The 19,531-nt window shown below is 44.0% G+C and overlaps 1 protein-coding gene across 1 annotated transcript in view; it reads left to right on the top strand.

The window, feature by feature from the left end:
• Positions 1-392: 392 nt before the first annotated feature.
• The window catches only part of LOC143768190 (uncharacterized), a 39,985-nt gene continuing 20,846 nt past the window's right edge, over positions 393-19,531 (top strand). Inside the window, exons 1-5 of the mRNA XM_077256880.1 lie at positions 393-455; positions 6,161-6,338; positions 6,468-6,647; positions 6,730-6,853; positions 10,832-11,673. Of these exons, the coding sequence (XP_077112995.1) occupies positions 439-455; positions 6,161-6,338; positions 6,468-6,647; positions 6,730-6,853; positions 10,832-11,673 (1,341 nt within the window). The 5' untranslated portion in view covers positions 393-438. The remainder of the gene's footprint in view (positions 456-6,160; positions 6,339-6,467; positions 6,648-6,729; positions 6,854-10,831; positions 11,674-19,531) is intronic.

Raw genomic sequence — 19,531 nt, 5'->3', positions numbered from 1 at the left:
CGTACACCTCGTACACACGCGGCTCCGCTCCGTACACCTCATACACACGCGGCTCCGCTCCATACACCTCATACACGCGCGGCTCCGCTCCGTACACCTCGTACACACACGGCTCCGCTCCATACACCTCGTACACACACATGGCTCCGCTCCGTACACCTCGTACACACACGGCTTTGCTACATCCACCCTGTAAACCCCTCCTGACCCCACACATAATCTTCCCCTCATCCAGCACCATGACAACCAGCACAGCAGAGTCCTGCATACACTGAGGCCCCTGATCATGTGACCCCTGACTCCTCCCCTCCTGTGACCTCAGCACAGGTCCTTGTGCACTTCACAGAGCAGCCATTTATGTGGTGTGCGGCTCTGCAGGTGGAGGTAGGTGCTTAGTGACCACTAGTACATTGTTATACTGACCTGAGATACAGGAGAATGACATCCCACCACAGGTGACAATCCTGTAGCTGGCAGCTATATACTTTAGCTGACAACTTGCTGCATCAGCCATGATTATTATTATTATTATTATTTATATAGCACCATTAATTCCATGGTGCTGTACATGAGAAAGGGGTTACATACAGGGTTATAGATATCGTTTACAGTAAACAAGTTTACAATGACAGACTGGTACAGAGGGGAGAGGACCCTGTCCTTGCGGACTTACATTCTATGAGATAATGGGGTAGAGACAGAAGGTAGGGGTGGGCGGCCCTGGTGGTGGTGAGGCAGCAGAATGGTTATTGCAGGCTGTAGGCTTTCCTGCAGAGATGGGTTTTCAGGTTCCGTCTGAAGGATCCGAGGGTGGTGGATAATCGGACGTGTTGAGACGTGGAATTCCAGAGGATGGGGGATATTCGGGAGAAATCTTGGAGGAGGTTGTGTGAGGAACGAATAAGTGTGGAGGAGAGTAGGAGGTCTTGGGAGGATCGAAGATTACGTGAGGGAAGATAGTGGGAGATTAGTTCAGAGATATAGGGAGGGGACAGGTTGTTGATGGCTTTGTAGATCAGTGTTAGTAGTTTGAACTGGATTCGATGGGGAATTGGGAGCCAGTGGAGGGATTTGCAAAGGGGAGAAGCAGGGGAGTAGCGAGGAGAGAGGTGGATTAGCCGAGCAGCAGAGTTGAGGACAGACTGGAGTGGTGCAAGAGAGTTAGCGAGGAGGCCACAGAGGAGGGTGTTGCAGTAATTGAGGCGGGAGATGATGAGGGCATGCACAAGAGTTTTGGTAGATTGTGAGCTGAGGAATGGACGGATTCTGGTAATATTTTTGAGTTGGAGGCGACAAGAGCTGGCAAGAGTTTGGACGTGCGGTTTGAAGGACAGGGCAGAGTCGAGAGTTACCCCGAAGCAGCGGATTCCAGGAGCGGGAGAGACCGTGATGCTGTTTACCAAAATAGATAGATCAGGTAGGGGGGGTTACGCGAGATTGGAGAAAAAAAGATGAGTTCGGTTTTGTCTACATTGAGTTTTAGGAAGCGAGAGGTGAAGAAGGAGGATATAGCTGACAGACACTCCAGGATTCTGGATAGCAGAGAGGTGACATTTGGGCCAGAGCGGTAGATCTGAGTGTCGTCCACATACAGGTGGTACTGGAAGCCATGGGACTTTGAGTTGTCCTAGGCCAAGGGTATAGATGGAAAAAAGTAGTTGCCATAGGACAGAGCCTTGCGGGACTCCAACAGAGAGAGGGTGGGATGAGGAGGTAGTGTGAGAGTGGGAAACGCTAAATGTGCGGTCAGAAAGGTATGAGGCAATCCAGGACAGTGCAAGGTCTTTGATGCCAAGGGAAGAAAGAATCTCTAGCAGTAGGCAGTGGTCTACTGTGTCGAAGGCAGAGGACAGGTCGAGGAGGATGGAGAACTGTCTGTTAGCTTTGGCTGTGAGTAAGTCATTAGTAGTTTTGGTCATAGCAGTTTCGGTGGAGTGGTGGGGGCGGAAGCCAGATTGGATGTTGTCAAAGAGAGAGTTAGATGAGAGGTGGGAGGAAAGTTGAGCATGGACATGCTGCTCAAGAAGTTTTTAAGCAAACGGGAGCAGTGTTATGGGGCGATAGCTGGGCATAGCAGTTGAGTCAAGGTTAGTTTTTTTGAGGATGGGTGTGATGGTGGCATGTTTGAAGGCAGAGGGGAAGGTACCAGAAGATAGCAATAGGTTGAAGGGTTAGGGCTGGAATGAGTGTGTTAGTGAGGTTGGGGAGCAGGTGGGAAGGGATGGGGTCAAGTGCACAGGTGGTGAGGTGTGATTTGGAAAGGAGGTGAGTAAGCTCTCCTTCAGTGATCACGGTTAGCGCCGACCATGGCTGTTTAACCCCTTAGATGCTGTTATCTGTAGTGACTACAACATCTAGATGGTTAACAGTGTGGTGGCTCCCTAATTGGCACCCTAAGATCATGATTGCGTGACCCTGATGGCTGCCATGGCAATCCACAGCCAAATAACGGCCATAGGCTCTACCAGCTAGGACACATATGTCAACCTCTGGCCCACTGGGTGAGTATATTTGGCCCAGCACACCGGGCGGGGGACAGCCTGTCATCGCACTTTTAATTATATCGGCATCCTGTATGCTTATAGAGTTGACAGTAACGATGGAGGAGCGAGTGTCAGGTGACACTCCCTTTCCCATCATTCCTCCTCTGCATCTGGCATCTCAGCACAGTGGGCGCAATGATGTCGTTACAATGCGCCCCCTGTATCTAGGTGTGCAGAGGATGTGTAGACACCATGAAGAGATTGAAGAAGCGAGGGAATGAGGAGAGGTGAGTATTTATTTTTTTTTAAATGTGAGGCTATTATACTAAATGGAACACTATGTGGGGCCATTATACTGTATGGAGGACTATGTAGCGCCCCTTTGAACTGTATTGAGCACTCTGTGAGGTCCATTATACTGTATGGAGCAATATATGAGGCCAATAATACTGTATGGAGCACTATGTGAGGCCCATTATGCTGTATGGAGCACTATGTGGAGCTCATTATACTGTATGGAACACTATATGGGGCTCATTATACTGTATGGAACACTATATGGGGCTCATTATACTGTATGGAGCACTATATGGGGCTCATTATACTGAATGGAGCACTATATGGGGCTCATTATACTGTATGGAGCACTATATCGGGCTTATTATACTGTATGGAGCACTATGTGTGTCACACTATACTGTATGAAACACTACGTGGAGCTCATTATACTATATGCAGCACTATGTGGGGCAATTATACTGTATGGAGCACTATGCGGGGCCATTATACTGTATGAACCATTATGTGGGCACATTATACTGTATGGAGCACTATGTGAGCCATTATAATGTATGGAGGACTAGGTGGTGCCCATTATTCTGTATGGAGCACTTTTTTTGGCCATTATACTGTATACTGTAGGGAGGTGTGTGGATTACAGTTGAAGAATCATACTGTGATGGGTCACCATTTTATGTCAGGGCGGTACAGTAGGGTCATCATACCATGCATGTGGAGGAAATTACTGCGGGGTATCTTAATGTGCTTACGGGGAACTTTTGTTAGCATCATACTTTATTATCTGTATTATTCAAGGTTTTTTATCCTTTCTTAATACACTTTTAAATTAGGCCATTGGGCCATATGCTTTTTACAGCTCTTATATATAACACATTGTATTATTCCATATATTTTATTCTAAGATCTATTACCATATATACTTGAGTATAAGCCGAGTATACGTATGTGGCAGCTGGGACAGGATTTTGTGAATCTTCTTAGGCTACTTTCACACTAGCGTCGGGAACAACCCGTCGCTGTGCGTCGGGCCGAGGTTCCCGACGCTAGCGTGGTCTCCGCCGCACAACGGGGGCAGCGGATGCATTTTTCCCACGCATCCGCTGCCCCATTGTGAGGTGCGGGGAAGTGCGGGGAGGTGGGGGCGGAGTTCCGGCCGCGCATGCGCGGTCGGAAAAAGCGGACCGTCGGGAGCAAAAAACGTTACATGTAACGTTTTTTTCTCCCGACGGTCCGCTACCACACGCCCAAGCGTCGCAAAACGGACGCAACGTTTGGCAATGCGTCGCAAATGCGTCGCTAATGTTAGTCTATGACGAAAAAACGTATCCAGCAAGAGCTTTTGCTGGATGCGTATTTTCGGCAAAACGACGCATTTGCGACGTATTGCAGTTAACGCTAGTGTGAAACTAGCCTTACTCCGCTCTAACATGCCATTCATCCACTTGTACACTGAAGCCAAGACACATAATGGTTGCAAGCTGTGCGACTGCACAGGGGTATATACCTTAAGTGCAGATTTAATCACTTAAATGCAGGTGTGTGTGTGTATATACCACACTGAAAACTTGCAGCTGATAACTAGTGCAGTGTGAAAGAGCTTTCATAGAAGGGAAAAAAACATCACTGTCCAATTGTTCACCTTACTTCAGCATAGTCTTTGGTTCTGATTCACAGAAGAGGTGATCACCTATGTGCAGGTCTGCTCCACTCAATGAATATCCGTCTTGCAGCAGTTACAGCCTCCATTCTTCCCACCACTAGTTCTACTACTCCTAACATATGCATAATGCACCCATACATTTACCTCCTTTGCATTTAAACAATATACCTGCTAATTTCTGGATCTTTGTAGACTGTAGCAGGACTTCACTGGAGGAGGATGAGGGGATGGGGGATGCTGGGGCTCCTGCAGGATGGGCATACATTGTGTGGAGCAGACATTATTTCCCCTTCTGTGAGCGCACATTTCGGTACGTCACAACTTATCAGCTCCATTCTAATTCACAGGTCGCTTGCTCCACTGCTCGCAGTCAGACTGGGTGCTGACATTTCATGTCAGCAGCATCGAGCTGACCTGAGCTTAGGCTTTCTTTGGCGTGACAGACACTATACTAAAGTCCTGCCCCCTCTTTTCCTGCTGCTGTTGTATAGTAAAAAAGTTGGCGGCAATGCTTATGTGTTAAAAGGAAAATACATGATTTATTAGCTATAAAGAGCCGCCCCATCCTCACTGCCACCCTAGGCACGTGCCCTCATATGCCTAGTTATAAATATGGCCCTGCCATATGGCCGTTTGTCGGAAATGGCCGGACTCCTGGTTACCATCTCTGCCTACAGGGCACTGAAGGATCTCCATATATACAGATTGGGTGAGGCTGACAGCTCGACCTTTTCTCGTCACGTAAACACCATGTTCCCAGGAGGCAGCAGAAGCTCGGATGACATCCGAGTGCAGTGAGATGTTTCTCATGCACCCATAGACTTGTATGGGTGCATGTGACCCAAGTCTCGCAGCCACTCGATTGCTTTCTCCGAATTTGCATGAGAAAATAATCGCAGATCTGAGCTGCCCCATAGAATTACACTGGCCCGCGTGCTATCTGATAAAACATCACATAGTGCTCGGCTGTGTTATATGGCAGTGTGAGAGAACCCAAAATGTAAGTTACCCAAAGGTCTTCCAAGAGGCATTATATGTGAAATAAATAAAGTGAAGAAAGCTAGTAGAAAGGTAATAAATAAAAAAATAAAAAAAGTCACTGCCAGTCCGAATTGCTTTGTCTATCCTCACCCCTATCAAAAATAAAACATGCTGACTAGTGATGAGCGAGTATACTCGTTGCTCATGGTCTCCGAGTATTTGTGAGTGCTCGGAGATATAGTTTTTGTTGACCCAGCTGCATGATTTGCAGCTGCTAGCCAGCCTGAGTACATGTGGGGGTTGCCTGGTTGTTAGGGAATCCCCACATGTAATCAAGCTGTCTAGTAGCTGCAAATCATGCAGCTGCAGCAAGGAAAACTAAATCTCCGAGCAGTCACAAATACTCGGAGACCAACCGAGCGTGCTCAGGAAAACTGAGCAACGAGTATACCCGCTCATCACTAATGCTGACCAATATATAAAAATAAATGTTAGAGAAAGCAGCGGCAAACACACTTATTCATCCCCTCTTCACTATAATCTATCTGACCCCCAAACCTGACCCTACATTATACATCGTCCCCCATTACCTGGCCACCTATTAAACCTTCTCTATTTGCCTGCCAACACACAGGTGAGACCCTCCCCACCAAACACCTTTCTAGGCTGTATAGGGACACTGATAAGGTGGAAGCCACCATATTACCTTATTATTTTCAGTAATTTTATTACACAGGATACTTTATTCCTTCATATTTAGGTCCCACAATATCGGATCCTGGATATCGGATGGAGATAGTCCATATAAGAAAATTTTCCTGATTGACCAGTCAAGGATGGATATGGACAGAGACAAGATGATGGACAGGATATTACAGCTCACCCTAGAGATCCTCTGCCGGCTTACTGGAGAGGTGAGAGATTCTGATGACGTCACATTACATCATTCTTATCTATGGAAATAACAGATGGACAGAACTGGAGAGGTGAGGACTCTGGAAATGTCTGTAATGAGATTTATTAATGTGTCTCTCCATAACCAGGATTACACAGTAGTGAAGAAGACCTCTAGTGAGCGCTGTCAGGCACCTGTGTCTGAGGAATGGGGAAGACCCCTGAGCCCCATACCGGGGCCTCCACCTCAACCCCTGATACATGAGGACATTAATGACCAGAAGATCCTAGAACTCACCTACAAGATGATTGAGCTGCTGACAGGAGAGGTGACATTGCTGGGAATGCTGGGATATTATACAGTAACTCTATGAAGAGATCGGGAGATAACTGTATCATTGTATGTATCAGGTTCCTATAAGGTGTCAGGATGTCACCGTATATTTTTCCATGGAGGAGTGGGAGTATTTGGAAGGACACAAAGATCTGTACAAGGATGTCATGATGGAGGTTCCCCGGCCACTCACATTACCAGGTAGTAGACAGGACTAATACACACAGCCTAAAATTATCTGTATGAAAAGAATGAATACATATCTTTTTTCAAAGCCCTGACTGATGCATTGACATGGCTTGCAACCCTGGCTACGTGGCATGACTCCATGTTAAAACTCATAGGAGTTCCAATGGTCTATAATAAATGACCGCAACTCAGGTTTAGTGTTAGAACTCCCTCCCCCATACATATGTTATTTTTACGGATATGGTTTGTTTTTACAACATACTGTATTTGTCTTTGAGGAAAGACAGAAAATAATGCATTTTTGTGATTGTTCTAGTGTATATTGCGAAACTCAGAGACAGTATTTCAGGAGTTTCAAAGCTTTGAAGAGTTAACGCTGTTATAGCTTTAAAGTGTTGACCACCTTTATCTTAACACCTATGGATTGTCACAGGATTACCGCAACAGAGAGGAGCTAGAAGCCGCAGTGTCTGGTTTCTTGAACTCCTGCACTGGTTAGAAGTACTTCACCATCAAATTAAACAGTGCAGGTTTTTCCCTTGCTGGCAGCGCAAGGGTTAATCTGTTTAGTGGAGGCTGCTATAGCTTTCCTACTTGGATTGTCAAAGCTGTTCAGTGTTGGCTACTCTCCTCTGCTATATAAGCTTGCCTCTGGCACTTAGAGATTGCCAGTGTTAGTTCATACGGCCAGGTTTTGGAGTTGGAGGTGTTGTTCGTCGTTGGAGTTAGTGTTTGGAGATTGTTCAGGAGATTGTTGCTTGGAGTTTTGTCTGGGTGCAAATCCCAATTTTCTACTATTTGATTTCTCCTTCCTTTAACTCCCCTGTCTCCCACTCTGTTGTTTTGTTTGAGCATTTTGTTTGGTTGTTATTTTCATTTATCCCTGTCCATCTTCCCTTGTTTGTCTGGTTTGTTTTTGTTTGTTTGTATTAACCTTAACCTTCCCACTACCCTGGGTGGGGGAGGGGACAGATCAGGGTCGATATAAGAGCATAGCAAGACATGTGAACCTGACCTCTCCACCTTCAGGAGTAATCTTGGGGACAGGGATAGAATTAGGGCGCCCCCTAGTTCTAGCGACCTGGTTAGCAATTAAAGTCCCAACACCATCATGATATGGATGCCATAAAAGTGTATGTACATAGATGTGGAGGGGAAACAATACTTTTTCTGACATTGTGTAGTTTAGTTTTGTTTGCCAAAGTCTGACACTTGTATAATTACCCAGAGATATTTCGCCACTAGTTACTAAACCATTGACTATGAAGACTGCGGACGTGGAGCGCAATCAGTGCAGTAGTTAATTTATTGTCTATAGTCAGTTTTTATTTAGCACACAGGATGTAAGTTCAATACAATGTTTGTATGATCTTATGATAAAGTTTAACATTTCTGGACAATTATACTATTAGAGTATTCAGTTTGATTTTTGTAGATTTTTCTCTGTCTCCTCGGTAAAATAATCATTCTAGACTTCATCACATACAAGAGGTTTTTTTCATTTCCTGAGCATGAAACATTAACATCATGTCTTGGAAGACACCAGTCTCTTTATGGATACCACTATACCGCACCCTAATTCTACATAAATGTATCTCTTCTAACTTGTAGCATACTTTTCAATAATTCTCTTGTTTTTGTTGTCTGTTCTCCCTTGAAATAAGAGAAAGAAAGCCTTTGAAATTTCTGAAACTTTTAATATTCAATAGAACAATCACAGAACCTGAATATTCTCCATCTTTCCTCAAAGACTGTCAGGATTAAAAGAGAAAATCAAATGGTAAATCTGGAGAAACAAAACGCACAAATAGGGTCTTATCTGATAACCAAGTGGTAGAAAATATTATAGGTACTTTCACCTGATGAGATTGTGACAGTCACATCTCCTACAGAAGCATGTGAAGGCTACAGAAGGACCACGGAGGAGATACGTTGGAATACATTGGTTCAGAATCCGCACTGACCAAGGTTCAAAGATACAATCACACACACATGTGGAACATGAATGCGGTTTACTTTGTCAACGCGTTTCAAGGTTTTCAAGCCTCTTCATCAGAACCAAACCTTATTGTGGTTTGGTTTTGATGAAGAGGTTTGAAAACCTTGAAATGCGCACCTTCGGGTTTAAAAGTGAATAACATGTACCAGCCTCTTCGGCCCATCAGGATGACCAATGCAAAGGATCAAAATTTTATTACTCTTCACACTTCACCAACAGTTACCAGGTAAGAACAAGGCTAAGGTCCGAATTCAGATCAGAATACTCATGTCCTCCAACACTTTCGAATGTTAAAGTATGCATTATAAACCAGATTCTGGACATTTATTTGATAATATAATGGCTGAAAAGATCAGGTTATTGGAAGTAGAAGACAGAAAGAAAGATTTTACAGTTACAGCACCATAATTATTAGGAAATGTGTTAATAACCACTTACAAACAAGCTACAATTGCCTTCAAATTAGCCCTCACCTCTGCTAAACAGACCTATTTCACAAACCTTGTATCTTCATTATCCTACAACCCAAAACAATTGTTCAGCACATTCAATTCACGCTCATTCCAAGTCCTAACCCATCTCTTCAATATATCGATATCTTCTGGTACCTTCCCCTCTGCTATCAAACATGCCACCATCACACCCATCCTCAAAAAACCTAACCTTGGACCAACTGCCTTGCCCAGCTATTGCCCAATATCACTGCTCCTGTTTGCTTCCAGACTCCTTGAGCAACATGTCCATGCTCAACTTTGCTCCCACCTCTCTTCTAACTCTCTTCTTGACAACCTCCAATCTGGCTTCCACCCCCACCACTCCACCGAAACTGCTTTGACTAAAATTACTGTCTTACTCACAGCCAAAGCTAACAAACAGTTCTCCATCCTCCTCGTTCTTGACCTGTCCTCTGCCTTCGACACAGTCGACCACTGCCTACTGCTACAGATTTTTTCTTCCCTTGGCATCAAATATCTTGCCCTGTCCTGAATTGCCTCATACCTTTCCGACCGCACATTTAGCGTTTCCCATTCCAACACTACCTCCTCATCCCGCCTTCTCTCTGTTGGAGTCCCTCAAGGCTCTGTCCTGGGGACCCTACTCTTTTTCATCTATACACTTGGCCTAGGACAACTCAAAGTCCCATGGCTTCCAGTACCACCTATATGCGGACGACACTCAGATCTACCTCTCTGGCCCAGATGTCACCTATGCTTCTACATTTAATGAACTTTCATTAAGGATCCACTTACACATCTAACATTTTTGGATTTATATGAAATGGGCTTACACAGTGGTCAAAGCATTTTGCCAACTTCTTGCTTGCCATTCAACTTATCTCCTCACATAGCGGGAGTGAAATGTGATGAAATAATAAGACAAAAATTACTTATTAGTCTCCTCATCTTCTCTTCGAGTGCTGCGCCAATGCTTCTCTCCAAACTTTCTGTACTTCACTGTAGCTACAATGTCCATGTGGTCCCTGCAGCACATCACTGGCCTGAGGATACAAGATACAAGTCACATGTGATACACATGCACTTTCTCCAAAGTCATTACTTTTTCGAACATTAACACAGATCTCCTCTGTTCTACACTATAAGGCATTTACCTATCATTGACTGAGCAAGAGAGACACCACATAATGGTACTAACATGTCCCTTAATGATTCTCCAATGAAACATTTCTTTACAAATATTGGTCACAGGAACAGTGTATCATGAAAATATGAAGATGCTGGCTTCAACTCTGAGTTGGAAAACTAATAGAGACTAACTCACCTGGAGGTCTTACATTATGACCTACTGGTCCTTGCTCAGAGGTCAGATCTTAGAATGTCAAGTGTTTTGTCACCGATGTCTTAGCTAGTGAACAATTAAATTTTTTTCTATACAACTTGTTCTTGGTGTAGACATTTATTAGAAAAAAATGTTGTAAGGAATATAATGTTTAAGGTTATTTTATTCTAAATAATAATTAGTTTTATTTTTAGCAGATGAATGTACCAGAAGATCAGAGGAACAACTCACATCTTCAATTTTTAAATCGGATAACTTTGGCATCACACCAGATATATATGAAAAGAATGTAATTATCGAAGATATACCCTCAACCTTTTACAGCCAAGATCTGCCTTATTACCCGTTAAAATCGGTCCCATCTTCTGACTCATTACAGACTGATAACAAATTTAAAAAAGATGATAAAATTCAAAGTATTTACACAGGAAAGAAGTCATTTTCATGTTCAGACTGTGGGAAATGTTTTAACCTGAAATCCGATCTTGTTAGACATCAAAGGATTCACACAGGAGAGAAACCATTTTCATGTTCAGAGTGTGGGAAATGTTTTAAGCAGAAATCACATCTTCTTATACATGAAAGGACTCACACAGGGGAGAAGCCATATTCATGTTCAGAATGTGGGAAATGTTTTACAAATAAGTCAAATCTTCTTGCACATCAGAGAAGTCACACAGTGGAGAAGCCATTTCCATGTTTAGAATGTGGGAATTGTTTTAATAAGAAATCAGTTCTTCTTAGACATCAGAGACAACACACAGAGGAGAAGCCATTTTCATGTTCTGAATGTGGGAAATATTTTAAGCAGAAATCAAATCTTGTTACACATGAAAGAACTCATACTGGGGAGAAACCATATTCATGTTTAGAATGTGAGAAACGCTTTAATCAGAAATCACATCTTGTTATACATCAGAGAGTTCACACAGGCGAGAAGCCATATTCATGTTCAGACTGTGAGAAATGTTACAGGGCTAAAATAGATCTTATTATGCATCAGAGAAGTCATACTGATGAGAAAAAATCAAAACCAGCTCACTGACAACCACCACAGGTGCGCGGATCTCCATATTGATGTAACATAGATTGAGGGGGCACCACAGGAAAATCTTAATGGGATCCAACCACGGCCTATAGTAGTAGTAACACCAAATCATCCAAGAAAAAGATATAGGCCATAAGGAGGGGATCCCCACAAAAGCATGGATATTATGTAGAAATTTTATTGGATACAAAAAGACGCACAATAAAAACATTAAAATAGTCATACATGTGCCATAACAAGACATTACATAAGCTCATAATAAAGCTTTAAACCTTAAACCAGACTCGGATGTGTTCAGTGGCTATATAAACATGACTAATCCCCCACACAATGAAAATGCAAGAGACACCCACATAATAACCCTCAATGAAACAGACCTGCCATGCTCGAATGAAAAAAGCAATAGGTAGCTTACCAAATACAAGCTCCAGAATATGAACAGTAGATCCTACATAAGTGAGTAGGCCCACAAAGGGAAAAAGGTCCTTCATGGCCCAAAATAGGACCTAATAGAGAAAAGAGCTAGGTGGGGCATCAGACGAAGGATAGAAAAAATGTATAAATCTGAGCGAATGCTGAGGTAGCTGCCCATGGATGATATGGAGCAGTCATGACGCTGGTATAAACAGCACACATAGTCAAGTAGGGCAGAAAGAACCCGACGCGTGTTTGTCGTTACTGTATTCATGCTTTTCATGTTGAATACAGTATGTTAATAAAATCAAAACAGTATTGCATTGACTATTCGCATCAATGTATAACTGGTGTCAAGACATATCACCAATTGTTACAAAATATGTCTGTGATGCTGTGTCACAAATGTACCTCTGAGTTACTACTGCAAACAAGCCATGAGACAGGTTAGTCAAGAGGTCCGGGATCAGATGCAAAGAGAGCACGTCAAAAACAGGTAAAAAAGGTGTAGTCAGGTCACAGTCCGAGGTCAGAATTCCAGGAAGGTAACCGATCAAGACAAAGGGGCTACGCAAACGGATGATCAAAGCTAAGGGGGTGCAGCAAAAGATCAGAAACCAAGCACTGGAATACAAGGCGCACACACACCACCAAGCTAAAGCTGCGACTGGCAAAAATTACTGACAGCCACTAAATAGCCAGGTAGTCACCCAGAGCAGGAGACACCTGGAAGAAACTCAGCACGCCCATGCCCTCAATGGCGGCTGGACTATCACTCACAATACTGAAAGCTCAGCACACCCCTGCCTCAGATTGGATGGGTGAGCTGTCACTCACAATACCGACAGCTTAGTGTGACCCGGATTCTATAGGGCGGCTGAGCTGTCACTACCTGCGGACACAGTGAGTGGTGGAATTGTGACAATTTCCTTTATAAGCATGTCTGCTTCTGTTCGTGCCCATCTTTCATTATTTTATTTTTTTATAACTGTACATTTATTAGATTTTTCAGTATGCATCCAGATAATCTTAAAAACAAGTTAAATTAAACGTAATCCAGTTCAATAAAATGGAGTACAATCAAAATTAAGGAATAACAGTATGAAAAAGCTTAACCAAAAACGTAATACATTAAAGACATACACATAAGACAGGATTCAGACACAAAGGGGGTGATTATGCTAATAAGTACGAAGCCTGGTATAGCTAATAAGCCTGTTGCCAAAAACAAAATTACCATCTTTCAGTGATCTTTTTGTGTCCAATAAACATCCCATAGACCCCAGATTGAGCAAAAGAGAACCTCTCAGCAGGATTTTACTAAGTAAACTACAGGTAATGTCATGTTAGAGCTGTTACACTAATTAAAATGATACTGGCAGAGAGGAAATCCATTTTGTGGTTCTTGTGTAATCAGTGTTAGAAGTTTTCAGGTAATGAGATGCTCGTGCTCTGGGACAGTACTGTAGGCAGAGTCTTGTCTTCCTGCCCTAGGCCAGAGAAACCAAGGAAAGACCTGGCCACAGGCCGCCCGGAAGCACAAACATGTTCCTCATCATAGAGACAGACAGCCAGAGAGAGAGCCAGCAAGAGAGACTCAGCCAGAGAGAGAGAGAGAAAAGTATGTTCCAGCTTCTTTCTTAAAATCCAAAATTTATTAGAACATCTTTTAAAAATTGCTGGCAGAAAGAATGGTTCACATGACAAGGCATGCGGCAACAAACATTTCAAATGCCCATAGGCGTCATTTTTCAGAGTCTCTTCATACAGAGACAGCCAGAGAGAGAGACAGCCATAGTATAAGAGACAGCCAAAGAGAGAGACAGGGAAAGAGACGGCTAGAGAGAGATACAGCCAGAGTGTGAGAGAAAGAGACAGCCAGCTTGAGAGAGACAGACTGTCTTTGAGTGTCTCTCACTCTGGCTGGCTTTCTCCATGGCTGCCTCTCTGACTCTGACTGGCTGGCTCCCAGGCTTGCGCTCTGTCTCTATGATGAGGAACATGCTCCTGCTTCGGGGCGGGCCTGTGGGAAGGTCTTTTCCTGGTTTCTCTGGCGTAGAGCATCAAGACTCTACCTACATTCCCACCCCAAAGCACATACTAAAAACTTCAAACACTAATTACACAAGAAGCACAAAATGGTTTTCTTCATAGCAGGTGTCATTTTAATCAATGTAACAGCCCTAACATGACAATACCTGTAGTTTATTTACCAAAATCCTGCTGACACATTCTCTTTAAGGGAGAATTAGTAGACATTTTGGATATGAATAGTGAGAGATTTACACTATAGATCTTGGTCTGTGAAATTTGTTAGGCAACTTTACTACAATATTTACCTTAGTTGGAGTCTTAAAACAAACCTACCAGGAGATTGATGTTGTCTGAACTATGAACTAAATTGGAGACAGACTCCATCATTAAAAATACTGTTTGCTGTTTAAGTGTTTTTTGATCTTTTAGTCTGATGTTTCTATTACCGAGGTACATATCAGCATTTCATCAGTTTACACTTTTATTGACAAATACATTAAGTTTATGCAAAGTCTTATTATTTCCAGTGTTGACCCTTATTTTTCCAGACTTCTGCCCTTTGACCTGGCAGCTGGATATCAGTTTCTTGGCCAAATCCTGACTCATTTATGTCTAATCAGTGCTTGGAATTTATCACATTTTCTGAGTTTTCTGTCGGCTTGCTTTTTGAGGAATGACCACAGGTTCTCAAAAAAGATCAAGAACTTGTGAATTTCCTGGTATTTGACTCAAAATTCAACATTATGTTCACTGAGTCACTTATGTCACAATTCCTCCTATAGGTGTGTCTGGAAGCAGCGAGTGAAAATTCAGCAATTCAGTCTAGGACAGGAGTGTGCTGAGTTGTCAGTATATTGATGGACAGTTCAGCTGTCTAATCGGAGGCTGGGGAGTGCTGAGCTGTCAGTATGTTGAGTGACAGTTCAACTATCCAATCAGGGCCAGAACATGCCTGAGCTTCCTCCAAGTGTCTTGATATTCGCGTGATTACCTGGCTATTTAGCTTGTTCTGTTTTTGATCTTTGTTACCCGACCTTTCCTTGACTTTCCGCTTTATTTGCCCTTTTGTCTTGATCCACTACCTTGCTGGAATTCTGACCTCGAACTGTTTCTTGACTATGTCTTTCCCGTATGCCTTTATGACAAGCTCTCTTGGTATCTGACCCTGGACCTATTGACTACCTAGTCTGACCGGTAGTTATAACTTTTCCCAGAGTCAGACGTTCTAATAATTCTAGTCAATTCAGGAATCTCGTAAGATATATATCTCCCTTTAAACCACCATGGATATGTGTCATCTTTTCCTCAGTACAGGAAAAACACTGAAGTGTCTTTCTCTGGCAAAACTCTGTGGCTACATTGTGTCTAGAAGATGACGTGTGAACATGACCTAGGGACTGATTTATTAGGTCCAATGTGTTGTATCACATAGATAAAACAAAAGTCCATTACTAGGTCAGTAAAATTCAGGACAGGGAACTGCCCCAACAGTATTATGCTGCAACTTTCAATTCACAGCAGCTTTCTCTAACTTTGCTATAAAAGACACCACTTGTCCTGTCGTCCAATCAGGGCTTTGCTCTTTCCTTCCTCTTCTCCATTAAGGAGGCCCAAGTAGTGGAAGATGGTGGTCTCTTCCATCTCCATGGCTGTTCAGGGAATTTCTCTGCACTGGGGTCTTCCTCCACAGCTCTTGCATGTCCACAGACCACTTGGGTGGGCCCATAGCTAACCACATGAAATTCCTAGATTAACTGTCCGGTGTTGGCTCTGGTTCTCAGATCTTAGGGGCAAGTCAGCAGCTTGCACTCCTCCAGTGATCGTGACGGGGTCCCGTCCTCTGATTGGCCTGTCCCCAGTTACCAGCTTTTCATTTAGCTGATCAGGCTCCATAGCTTCTGAGCCAAAATTGCTACCTCTTGCAGCAGTCACGAACCCTTTTGGGGCCTCCCTGGCCCATTTCTGTTTGGCTTCCTCGGCCTGTTTCTGCTGGGCTTCTAGCTGAGCCCTCTGGGCGAAGGCTTCCCAATCCCTCTCCAGAATATCCTCCCAGGCATAGGGCTGCTCCACCTTGGCGGCATAACACCCCCACCTGCACTAACACTTCACAAGGCGCGCTACCTCTCTGGGGTACAAGTTGTGCAGGCAGGATGGCAAGGACTTCTGTTTCGCCATCTTGAGGCTAAAGTAAATTTCGTTGCCAGTGAATTCCCCTCTCACACATACCAAAGCTCGCAAAATCAACAGACAACCCTGGCACACCAGCCTGACCAAAGAACTGAGATGGGCTACCAGGGTTGCTGAGCGGAGATGGAAAAGATCCTGCTCCAACGAGCACTTCATCGCATTCAAACAGTCCATCACTACTTACAAGACCACACTCCCCACAGCAAAACAAACCTACTTCTCATCTCTCATATCCTTACTGTCTCACAACCCTAAACAACTATTCAACACTTTCAATTCTCTTCTCTGTCTCCCAGCACCTCCTCCCTCTCCATTCATCTCAGCTGAAGACTGCTTCATTCCTTCAGGCAGAATATTGATAACATTAGAGAAAGCTTTGGCCTACAACCCCTCTTCCTAAGTGCTCAGCCCTCCTCCAAAACCAATTTCTATACCATTACAGAAGATCAACTTTCTGCCCTACTCTCAAGATCACATCTCACCACCTGTCTACTTGACCCGATCCCATCCCACTTTATCCCAAACATCACCAGTCTTCACCCAGCCCTAACCCATCTCTTCAACCTATCACTAACTGGTATTTTCCCTCATGCTTCAAACATGCCTCAATGAAACCTCAAAAAGCCCTCTGTATCTAGCTATCGCCCCATATCACATCTCCGCTATGCCTCAAAACTACTGGATCAACACGTCCATTTCAAACTGTCCTCTCACCTCTCTTCCTGCTCTCTCTTCGACCACTTACAATCTGGCTTCCGACCGCATCACTCCACCAAATCTGCCCTAACTAAAGTTACCAATGACCTACTAACTGCCAAATCCAAGAGACACTACTCTGTCCTCCTTCTGGACCTGTCCTCTGCCTTTGACACAGTGGACCACTCCCTATTACTACAGATACTCTCATCTCTTGGCATCACAGACTGGGCACTATCTTGGATCTCGTCATACCTAAAAGACCAGACATTCAGCATCTCCCACTTGCACACCACCTCCTCACCTTACCATCTATCTAAGTCCCACAAGATTCAGTTCTAATGCCCCTGCTCTTCTCCATTTACACCTTTGGCCTGGGACAGCTCCTAGAATCTCACAGCTTGCAGTATCACCTCTGTGGTGATGACACACAGATCTACCTCTCTGGACCAGATATCACCTCCCTACTAACCAAAATCCCACAATGTCTGTCACTATTTGATCCTTCTCTGCTAAATTTCTAAAACTTAATATGGACCAAATATAATTCATCATCTTTCAACCCATATCACTCGACTTCCCCAACAGACCTATGCATTAAAGTAAATGGCTGCTCACTCTTCCCAGTCCCACAAACTCGCTGCCTTGGGATAATCCTTGACTCTGATCTCTCCTTCAAACCACATATCCAAGCCCTTTCCACTTCCTGCCAACTTCAACTCAAAAATATTTCCCGGATCCCTATATTCCTCAACCAAGAATCTGCAAAAACCCTAGTCTATGTACTCATCATCTCCCGCCTTCACTACTGCAACCTCCTACTTTGTGACCTCCCTTCTAACACTCTCTCATCCCTCCAATCTATTCTAAACTCTGCTGTCCGACTAATCCAGTTATTTCCATGGCCTCTCCTCTCTGTCAATCCCTTCACTGGCTCCCCAGCACCTAGATACTATGGTTCAAAACGCCAACCATGGCATACAACGCCATCCACAATCCTCCATACATCTGTGTTTTAGTCTCTCGGTACTTACCTACACTCAACCTCCAATCTATCTTCACAAGATCTCCTACTCTACTCCCCTCTTATCTCCTCTTCCCAAAATCACATGCAAGATTTCTCTCGTGCATCCCCCTACTCTGGAACTCTCTAACCCATCATATCAGACTCTGGGGATTCTTCCTTCTCCGCCGAAGGGACCACTCCGGCTGGTATCCAGCTCCTGCACATAATGCGGAGCTCGTGTGCTAGGAGACCCACATCTGGTTGAGGCATCACCATTGGAGCAGCATTGGTGGTGGCACCACCGTCTCCAGAATAGTTCCCGTGGTCAGCTGACTACTCGCGGCGACCTCAATGGTGTGTCAGGACTCTGAACATTTTTTACCTTTTGTGCATTACTGCCCTTTTCCAACATGGCGTCTTTGGTCTCATGTGCACTTGTCTTCCTGCTATAAAACTCCACCCCAGCCTTCAGTCTGTGCTAGATTATTCTGCTTTGCATCCAGCTCCTGATTACTCCCTGGCCTTGCACCTGCACCTGCTCCTGTGAACCTGTGTTGGAGATCCTTCCATTCTGCTCTGAGTTCCTGCTGCATACACCAATGTTCAGTAATCCTCCTTCATCTGCTGCTTGTGTTACTTCCATCTGCATTTGCTGGACATGTAAGCTGTTTCTGCTCTGCAAAACCTGAGACTATTAACCAGGCCTCCCTGGTTGAGCTAACATATGATTTTAACTGCCTAATAGCATATCTATCTGTGTCTGGACTAAGTTAAGGATCTATTCGTGTCAAGTTTCCTCAAGAATAAGGCTGGTTTCACATTTGCTTTTAAAAACGCAGCGTTTTTAACGCAAACGCATTTGGTGCAAAAACGCATGTAAGCACGTTTAAACGCTGCGTTTTTTAGACGCATGCGTTTTTGCATGTGGTAAAAAAACGCTGCGTTTTGATGCGTTTACAAAAGTTTTTTCATGCGTTTGCGTTTTTGAAACGCATGATGAGAAGTGTGTGACAGCTGCCAATCATCAAAATCAACTAGAAAACCCACTATAAACAGAAATAGCTAGGGTTAGGGTTAGGATCCCTAGTAACCCTAGGGATCCTAACCCTAACTCTAATCCTAGGGATCCTAACCCTAACCCTAGGGACCCTAACCCTAACCCTAGGGATCCCAACCCTAGGGATCCTAACCCTAACCCTAGGGATCCTAACCCTAACCCTAGGGACCCTAACCCTAAGGGTTAGGACCCTAACCCTAAGGGTTAGGATCCCTAGGGTTAGGATCCCTAGGGTTACAAGGGATCCTAACCCTAACCGTAACCCTAGGGATCCTAACCCTAAGGGTTAGGGTTAGGATCCCTAGGGTTAGGGTTAGGATCCCTAGGGTTACTAGGGATCCTAACCTTAGGGTTCAGGTTTTCTTGTTTTTTCTTGTGTTTTCTTGTGTTTTTCTATAGAAATGCATGCGTTTAAAAACGCATGCAAACGCATGTGCTTAAAAACGCATGAG

This window comes from Ranitomeya variabilis, chromosome 4, assembly GCF_051348905.1.
Source record: "Ranitomeya variabilis isolate aRanVar5 chromosome 4, aRanVar5.hap1, whole genome shotgun sequence".
In the NCBI taxonomy this organism is placed as follows: domain Eukaryota; kingdom Metazoa; phylum Chordata; class Amphibia; order Anura; family Dendrobatidae; genus Ranitomeya; species Ranitomeya variabilis.
Note: the sequence above shows the minus strand (reverse complement) of the source record. Positions and strands in the feature narration are given on the sequence as shown.